Here is an 8,818-nt window from a genome sequence, read left to right as displayed (position 1 = left end):
GGGGGGTGAGATGATGATGAGGACATGACAGTAATATAATAATACTGTGTTAGCTGGGGGGATTCCCCAGCAATGGGAAGCTATGACGTGCTATCCTTTTGCCATTTCAATTTTTTCCATCTCTATTCAAAGTGTATTATATGCACAAGACCTGAATATCAGTATAGTGTTCAAACTGTATCATCCAGCCAGCTTGAAGTATTATCTGGGTTACAGAATGAAAAAAAAATGTGATCTTGCTTCTTTGTGTATTTTGCTGCCAAACATTTGGCTGAGATACGGTAATACTGTATGTTGAAAAAATGAGATGAAATTGTGTGAAAGTGCTTGAAAGTGAAAGGCACTGCAGGCTATCTTATAAGCTTAAACCGACTTATGTCATGTGACATTTTGAGAGCTTTACAAGACTGATTGGGCGTATTCAGGGTTCTAAATATTTAGTGTTAAATTGTTATTATAATTGTGTAGGCTTACCTTTTTGAAGCTTCCTATTTCCCTCTTTATTTGGCTTTAATTACTTAATTTGAGTCTGGCTCTTTTGCTTAATTGATTAGAGATCATCTGAGGTGTGACAGTTGTCAACTGGCTGACCTCACACACCGTTTTTTAGCTCCTAAATGTTCATAGCTGTGCCCCATATTTAAGGGGAAAGTAAACATCTGCAGGATTCTTTAATTTGACACTGTAAGGCACTCTCAAGCTGGCCATACATTGGTCGAATTTGATTAGTGTGTGGCCCCATCTGGACCCCCCCTTGTTGAAAAAATTAAGCCAATCTGCTGCATTCACTGTTGGGTTATTTTGACAGCGACATACCTGCTGCTGTCAGAATACAATAGACTGATAAGGGGGATTCCCCCGCCACGCTGTCAGCCTGAATGAGAGAATCAAGCGTTTTGTTGTTTGCCCAGCTTTAAGAGCTGAGGGAACAGTAAGCAAAAGTCAGGCATGTAACAAGGCAGCAGCTGTCAGATGTCTGGTAACCTCAGATGAAGTGAAGCTAAATAGGCATGCAAATATAAATCTTTAATTATAATGATCTAACAGTGAATATTCAGATTCTTACATATGACTTGTCATGACTGGCTCTATATAAAACACCCAAGATTCGATCTGTTATTACTGTGATATGTGTCCACCAGCACTTAGTGAAACAGTTGAACAGTAGAATGCAGATGTTGTTTACCTTGGTAATCCCAAGTGTAGGTGCCTCTTTATGGTTTTTTTTTCCTCCTTTAAAAAATAAATAAATACAAAAGCATACTACTGCACAAGGGCAAACTTTAAGATTAGGACAACAATGCAGAAAGATATTTAATCAATGAAAAGTACTGCTCTTTGGGGCTAAAGACACTCATGCATCATACAACCTAGGGGGCCGTAATGCTGTACAGTGAATGGTTTAACAAATTGGACCACACTTTGGAAGATTTTAAGATTTAGGGTGCAGTACAAAAACCTTTTTTCTTACCTTTTTTCTTTTTTCAATGCGACTTGCCAAATAAAACTATCTTGTAATATATAAACTATACAGTATAAAAGGCATTGAACAGGCAAAAGCAGCAGTCTGACTAAAGCAACTGGCTGTATGTATATCATGTACAGCTTCTGTGAACGTAGGTAGAAAACCAGGTACTCCACCACAAAAACAGAAGCCCATTAATTCTATACCCCACTCGTATAACTGCTCACACCACTAGTACTGCATGGCAGCAAATAAAATGGGGAGATAGGTGCCTCTTTCATCCAGAAAATATATATTATAATGTCATGTAGGCTTGTAAGAAGGTATCTGTTCCACTAGACTTTCTGTGTATGACAAGACACCACCTGTGTTTTAAGTTGAGCGACTAAAGCATGATGCAACATGAACGCTGTGTTATGTAAGGAGCTCCACAAGCTGCACGTATGTGATCCACATTCACTCGTCCCTTAACTCTTTTGCTGCCAGACCATGCCCCCATCCTATCGCCTCAGGTAGCCATGTCTTTTTTGCTATTTTTCTTATCTAAAAGATAATAAATTAATATTTGTAAACTTAAATTTTTGCTTTTTTTTTCAAAATTATAAAATCAAAAGAATGCAAAACTGTAAATAAGGTCTGGCTTCACACGTAGATTGTGGTAATGGAGGATCTGCAGTGTATTGAGATGCAGTGCCATTCATTTTAAATGGCATCCCAAAGCACCTTGGCAGTGGACCTCAAAGCATGTACAACAGTGAGGGGAGAGGATATATATTTTTAACTAATTTAATGAATGCATTACATTTGCTTTTATGTGTCATTGGAGATAGTTAATGAGGGAACATGCTTGTGTTGCTGCCTCTTTAAACTTTTAATTTGTACTAATAATGCTCTTTGGGCTTTTTTTGTGGGTCTAATACCTTTAAGTAATAAGATCATCAAAAGAAAAAAATATATATATCAGCCATTAACATTATGGTTATGACCACCAAGAGGTGAAGTGAATAACACTGATTACCTTGTTGCAATGCTACCTGGAAGTGAATGGGATAAGTGAACACTTTATACCTAAAGTTGTTGTTTTGGAATCAGAAAAATGGGCAAGCGTAATGATTTCAGTGAACAAGGGCAAAATTGTGAAGGCTAGATGACTGGGCAACTGCAAAACTTCAGCTCTTGTGGGATGTTCCTGGTTTGCAGTGCACAGGACCTACCAAAAGTAGTCCCAAGGAAGGAAAACCCGGTGAACCGGCAAGAGGATCATGGGCGGCCAAGGCTCATTGATGCACGTGGGGAACGAAGGCTGGCCCGTGTAGATCGATCCAATTTGAAGAGCTATTGTAGCTCAAATGGCTGAAAAAGTTAGCGTTGGTTCCGCTAGAAAGTTGTCTGAATACACAGTGCAAATAGCAAAATGTATCACTAGCACACCGTGGTCAAGTCTCCAAGAAATAAATGATTTATTAACAAAACCACATCTTGTCACATTGCAATGTTTCGGGGCAACCAAGAATGTGGTTTTGTTAATAAATCATTAATTTCTTGACCACGATGTGCTGGTGATATGTTTTACTATTTTGGATTCACGGTGGCGCCATCCGCAGTAACTACAGCAGCCATCTTAAGGGACATACCAGTAAGGAGTGCAGTGGGTTTCTTTTGCATTGAATACACAGTGCATCGCAGTTTGCTGTGTAGCCTCAGACTGGTCAGGGTGCCCATGCTGACCCCTGTTCGCCACCAAAAGTGCCTACAGTGGGCACATGAGCATCAGAATTGGAGGAAGGTACCCTGGTCTGAGGAATCGCATTTCCTTGTGCATCATGTGGATGGCCCAGTGTGTATCCGTTGCTTACCTGGGGAAGTAATGGCGACCGGATGCACTATGGGAGGAAGACAAGCTGGCAGAGAACAGTGTGATGCTTTGAGCAATGTTCTGCTGGGAAACCTTGGGTCCTGCCATTCATGTGGATGTTACTTTGACACGTACCACCTACCTAAACATTGCTACTGACAAAGTACACCCCTTCATAAAAACTGTATTCCTTGGTGGTAGTGGCCTCTTTCAGCAGGGTACTGCACCCTGCCACACTGCAAAAATGATGTGAGGAACCCAACAATAAGTTCTATGTGTTGGATTGGCCTCAAAATTCTCCAGATCTCAATCCAATTGAGCATCTTTGGGATGTGCTGGAAAAACAAGTCCAATCCATGGAGGCTCCATGCCTCCATGGATTGCAATTTGCAGGACTCTGCTAGTAGCTGATTGGTGCCAGATATCACAGCATACCTTCAGAGGTCTAGTGGAGTCCATGCCTTGACAGGTCAGGGCTGTTCTGGTGGCAAAAGGGGGGCCTACTCAATATTAGGTAGGTGGTCATAATGGTGTGTGTGTGTGTGTGTGTGTGTGTGTGTGTTTCATTGAAAAATGTTTTCATGGATTTGTGTTTGTAAACCAATCTATTTATAGTACTTTTCTGTAAAGTGAGTGTGTTGGTGAGTCAGCACCGTCTTACTTCAGGTGCCAACATTCGTATGAATGACTTTGTTTATCTTTAAGTCCATTTATACTATATGAATAGGTCTTTAACCCCTTCGTGACTGACGACGTACAGTGTACGTCGCCTTCTATGGACTTTTTGGGGTACTGGGGTTTTTCGCCGTTTTACGGATGCACGCAATTTGTAACCTGGGCATGTTGGGTATCGTTTTACTCGTTGTAACCTCATCTTTTATATTTCATTAAAAAAATTGGTATTTTGTTGTGTTTTGGGGCATTTAATTAAATTTTTCACTAAATATTGGGGTTTAATAAGGAGTTGCGCTAATATTGCGCAACATAAAAATTTTCAACTACCACCATTTTATTCTATAGGGTCTTGGCATTCAGAAAATATATAATGTTGGGGGGTTTTAAGTAATTTTCAGGCCTAAAATGTGGAATATAACATGGGTACAAAAAATGAAAAAAAGGCCTCAGTCATGAAGGGGTTAAGTAAACAGAGCCATTTGTATTAGCAATCCCAAGGTGGATAGCGGGGAGAGTTGACAGGGATTGGAATAGGCTGGGGAAGAAGTGATAGGCAGTGGAGCAGTGTCTTGATTTTTACATCTGGTTCCTGAACAGAAGGAAGCACAGAGGAGGTTGCACAGCACTGCAGAGGTGTTGTGAATGTGATCGTCAGCCGCTGGGTCACATATATAGAGCTATGCACCTCTTAAAGGATTCAAGCACACTGATTGCTGAAGCAGTAAGCTTGAGCCAGAGCAGCCGCAGGATGACAGACGAATACGGCGATTACAGGAACTGTGATGGGAGGAACAGTGAGGGAGACTGTAGACTTGTGGATATGATCAGTAGCCAGTCAGTAGCCTGATCGCATACACAAAGCCTTACAAGGGGAGTGGCACTGGAGCCAACAAATTGACATACTGTTTGGGTGAAATTGGCAGCTTGTTAACTGCTGATCATCTTAATTCACGTAAAGGTTTCATAGGGATCTGTTATTTTATCAACACTGGGAAGTTTATTTTTCACCTTAATAGTATGAATACATTTGTATAACATTTTATTAAGCTAAAGCTCCAGATATATTTTGTGCTTGTGTGCTGCAGAGTACAGAAAAATGTAAAAGCCTAGTAATATCAGGCAGCCAGTAGGCATCTGTGAAGACTCCCATTACAGTGTTACTGGAGGCAATAAAATAGTATTAGGTCTTTAAACCTCCACAGTGTAAGTGCATGTCAAGTAATGGATCAGGTTTATTTTTGACACGCTTACGGGTTTGGAAATGGCAAATTCAGTTATTTTTTAAAAAATAATTTACCCATAACTTCTTCACTAGTACTCCTACCATTTGGCGTTTAACATCAAGTGTGCATGTAACATTAAGTAACAATAATGTTTTTAGAAATGAGGTAATACTCATCTGATGCAGTATTATTTGAAATAATGATATTTAAATGTAAGTGCAGTTTTTGATTTTCTGTGGACTACACAGAAGTGGACTACATTAATGTTTTTGCCAGGCTGTATTAACACACTGTAAGACGGAATTGCATTAAAATTGCTGGTTCTTTCAGACAAGTGGTGGCATGGCATCGTCCCTACTGCGTCGATCTAGAGGAAAGCACCTTCTTCCATTTGAGATCCTTCCTAGAACGATACTGTGAAAAAATCAATAGTGATGTCCCCCCTCCTCCCTTCCCATCATCCAGGTATAACTATTGGCTGTTACATTACAAAATCAGATGAAACCTTTTTTAGTGTAAATGTTTATTCCTCATCAGTTGTGGGAAGCTTAAAGTGAACCTGTGACCAGAGTAAGTATTTACATTTTCTTATCAAGCAGTAAAGGAGCTTACTGACCCTCACTGACCTCTGTAGCTACATGCACTGTGAAGCAATTCATTCTCAAAATTCACATCAAAATCTTTGAGGTTGTTGAAGTCCTCTTAGCAACTCAGCTCACCCTGTTTACCTGCTTTGCATTCGCATTAGAGATTAGAAGGCTGCCAAGTCACTGCTGGGAGGGGGGGGGTAAGCTGAGCTTGCTTAGACAAATACTTCTTTGCTTCTGCTGTGAGCTTTGTGGATACATTTTCTCCACAGTGTCTTCGTTTACAGAAGTAAGTGAAGGCTTGTTTTAAAGCTCCTTTACTTCTCATTAGAAATGTGTAAATATGTATGTGTCTATAGCCAAGCCACAGTTACACTTTAAGCTTGAGATAGTAGACTATTTTTGAACTTTTCATTGTATTGTTCTAGTTTGCATTTTTTTTTTTTTTACATAAAGTAACTAGTAATTTTTGTGCATGTTATCTTTTGAAGAGAACATCATAATTTCCTAAAGCTGTGCCTAAAGATGCTGTCCAACCATCTAGCCCTGGCTTTAGCAGGAGGAGTTGCTACCAGCATCTTAGGACGCCAAGCTGGACCTCTACGCAATTTGCTCTTTCGCCTAATGGATGCAAGTGTACCAGATGAGATTCAGGAGGTGATGATGATGTTTATTTTTACCATCTGACTTTCTGTCCAAATGTTGTTGTTATTGTGTTATAAGTGATGTTTATGTATATTTCTTACATTCATTTGAAAATGGGATTGATGAGCGGTGGCGAAACAGGAGATGTTGTTGTATCGTAGGCTATTTGTATATCACTTTAACCGGCTAGGGCTCTACTGTAAAGACAATTTTGTGATTGTAGAGACTGACCATTCTTTATTATTTCATCTGATTTTATACAAGGTGATGCAACTCTAATTGGCCATGTGTGCTACAGGAACCTGCTACTATGAGATATACAGTATTTTTGCTGTTGCGCTATTGATTTTAGCTGCAGTGGATACCTGCACTCGTAGCAAGCTAACAAAAAATAGCTGTTTGTTACAATACAAGGGGGGAAGTTCTCAGTCTTGCTGTAGTGTGATTCCAGAATATGTGATCTAGCAAAGCCCTTACACTGACCTCTTCACCCACAGGTTGTAATTGAGACTCTGTCAGTAGGAGCTACCATGCTGCTGCCTCCTTTGCGGGAAAGAATGGAGTTACTGCATTCACTCTTGCCCCAGGGACCTGATAGATGGGAAAGCCTTTCCAAGGGACAGGTATGTACATTTGTATATGTTTACTGTGGAAATCATGTATGCAGGAAGCATCTCTAGCAGAGATAGTTTAGCCCAATGTTTCCAAACCCTGTCCTTGCGGCTGACCAACAGTGCAGGTAACCTCACATATGGACATTTTGTGTAATTAGTTTGAGATTTGATTTAGCCAGCTGTGTGCAATACACACACTGTTGGTGAGACCGTAGGATTGATTTGGGAAACACTGCTCAAGTCCATTGTTTGAATAAGGCCTAAGATGTTCTTTGTTAATCTTTTCCTCAGCTTGGTTAACATTTGCCAAGATAGAGGGACTAATAATCCATGTACAAATATCAGCTTCTTATTAAGAAATGGCATTTACCTGAACTTTATTGTTTTCAGTGCCTTATTCAGACACACATAGTGTTAAGAGTGCTTCATTTTGTTTACTAGCTTTTTGCAAGGCTTTTTTGGAACATAATATCACAGACTGTTAACAATGAGCTTGAAGCATATATCACATGATGACTCAAGTTATATCAAACATATGTCAGTAATACTCAAAATTATATAAGTAGACATTTAGCCCAGGAATGGAACAGAATATATTTAGGCTATATATGCCTATACAAAGTATGTTTGATTTGAGATTTGGAATGTACCATTTATTGTATTAAATATATTAACAATTGTCATCTATGGGGGACATATCTTTTCAGAGGATGCAGCTGGACATCATTCTGACAAGCCTGCAGGATCATACACATGTAGCATCCTTACTGGGATACAGTTCTCCTTCTGACTCCTCAGATGGATCCTCTCTTCCTCTCTCCTATTGCTCCAGTTCTGACCCCAACTCCCAGAGTAGCCACCCAGACACTCACCTGGCAGAAATCCTGATGAAGACACTTCTGAGAAACCTGGGCTTCTACACGGTGAGACCAGATGGATGTGTTTTTTTTCATTATTAAGAGCTTGTCCACACCATGTCAGTTGACCAGTGTATTTTTCTGCACACCAACACATATGTATGGTGTGAACAGAACACATAGAAAAGGATTGTTTTCTACATTCACACCATACATGAGCTGTTTTTGCACACCATGGCACAACGGACATAGTGTGAACAAGCCCTAATAGTTTATGTATTTTTGGTTCAGTAAAGTCATACTAAGCACAGGGTATCTTTTCTTAGTAATTTGATTTATTGAGGGTAACATTGTGAATGTTTGTTTTTCCAAGTTTTAGTGTGTATGGATTAGCCACCCCAGCCAGCAGTGGTTTAAAGAGAACCAGTTAGGAATTTATATTTGTAAGAATCTGAATCTCAACTCTTAATTTGCTATACCATTGCAGTTGTAATGCCTCAGAGAAATGTGTAGGGTTCTTATTTAACTGCATTCTCTCCATGTTAGAGCAACACTGTCATCTCATAGTAAAGCTGACTCTACAATGTGGTCGTACAGTCTCCTTTAGATCTACCATCAACTATTTAGTGCAAGGCCTGGCTGATTTGATGCTAATTGAATGGATGGTTTAGTTTTGTCCACATATTACATCGTTCTGGTAAGAATATATAATGTATAGCCAGCACGGCCCTTACAGTTGCTGACCACTGGTTTGTTTACAGTCTTTCACTGTCCACATTTAGGTTAAGCTGTGTGTATCAGCATGGCAGTGGGCATTACTGCAAGGTTAATCGGGCTCCACCTTACTCCCTACTACCTGTCAGTGCAGAGCAGGTTAAAAGGAGACCTGGATTCTAA

The 8,818-nt window shown here is 39.9% G+C and overlaps 1 protein-coding gene across 1 annotated transcript in view; it reads left to right on the top strand.

Annotated features, from left to right (window-relative positions):
• Positions 1-8,818, top strand: part of HERC1 (HECT and RLD domain containing E3 ubiquitin protein ligase family member 1) — an 88,105-nt gene that overhangs the window by 11,500 nt on the left and 67,787 nt on the right. Inside the window, exons 11-14 of the mRNA XM_018552779.1 lie at positions 5,549-5,683; positions 6,297-6,462; positions 6,948-7,073; positions 7,772-7,987. Of these exons, the coding sequence (XP_018408281.1) occupies positions 5,549-5,683; positions 6,297-6,462; positions 6,948-7,073; positions 7,772-7,987 (643 nt within the window). The remainder of the gene's footprint in view (positions 1-5,548; positions 5,684-6,296; positions 6,463-6,947; positions 7,074-7,771; positions 7,988-8,818) is intronic.

Source organism: Nanorana parkeri, unplaced genomic scaffold (assembly GCF_000935625.1).
Source record: "Nanorana parkeri isolate BGI_ZX_2015 unplaced genomic scaffold, ASM93562v1 scaffold97, whole genome shotgun sequence".
In the NCBI taxonomy this organism is placed as follows: Eukaryota; Metazoa; Chordata; class Amphibia; order Anura; family Dicroglossidae; genus Nanorana; species Nanorana parkeri.
This window is presented reverse-complemented; position numbering and strand designations above follow the sequence as displayed.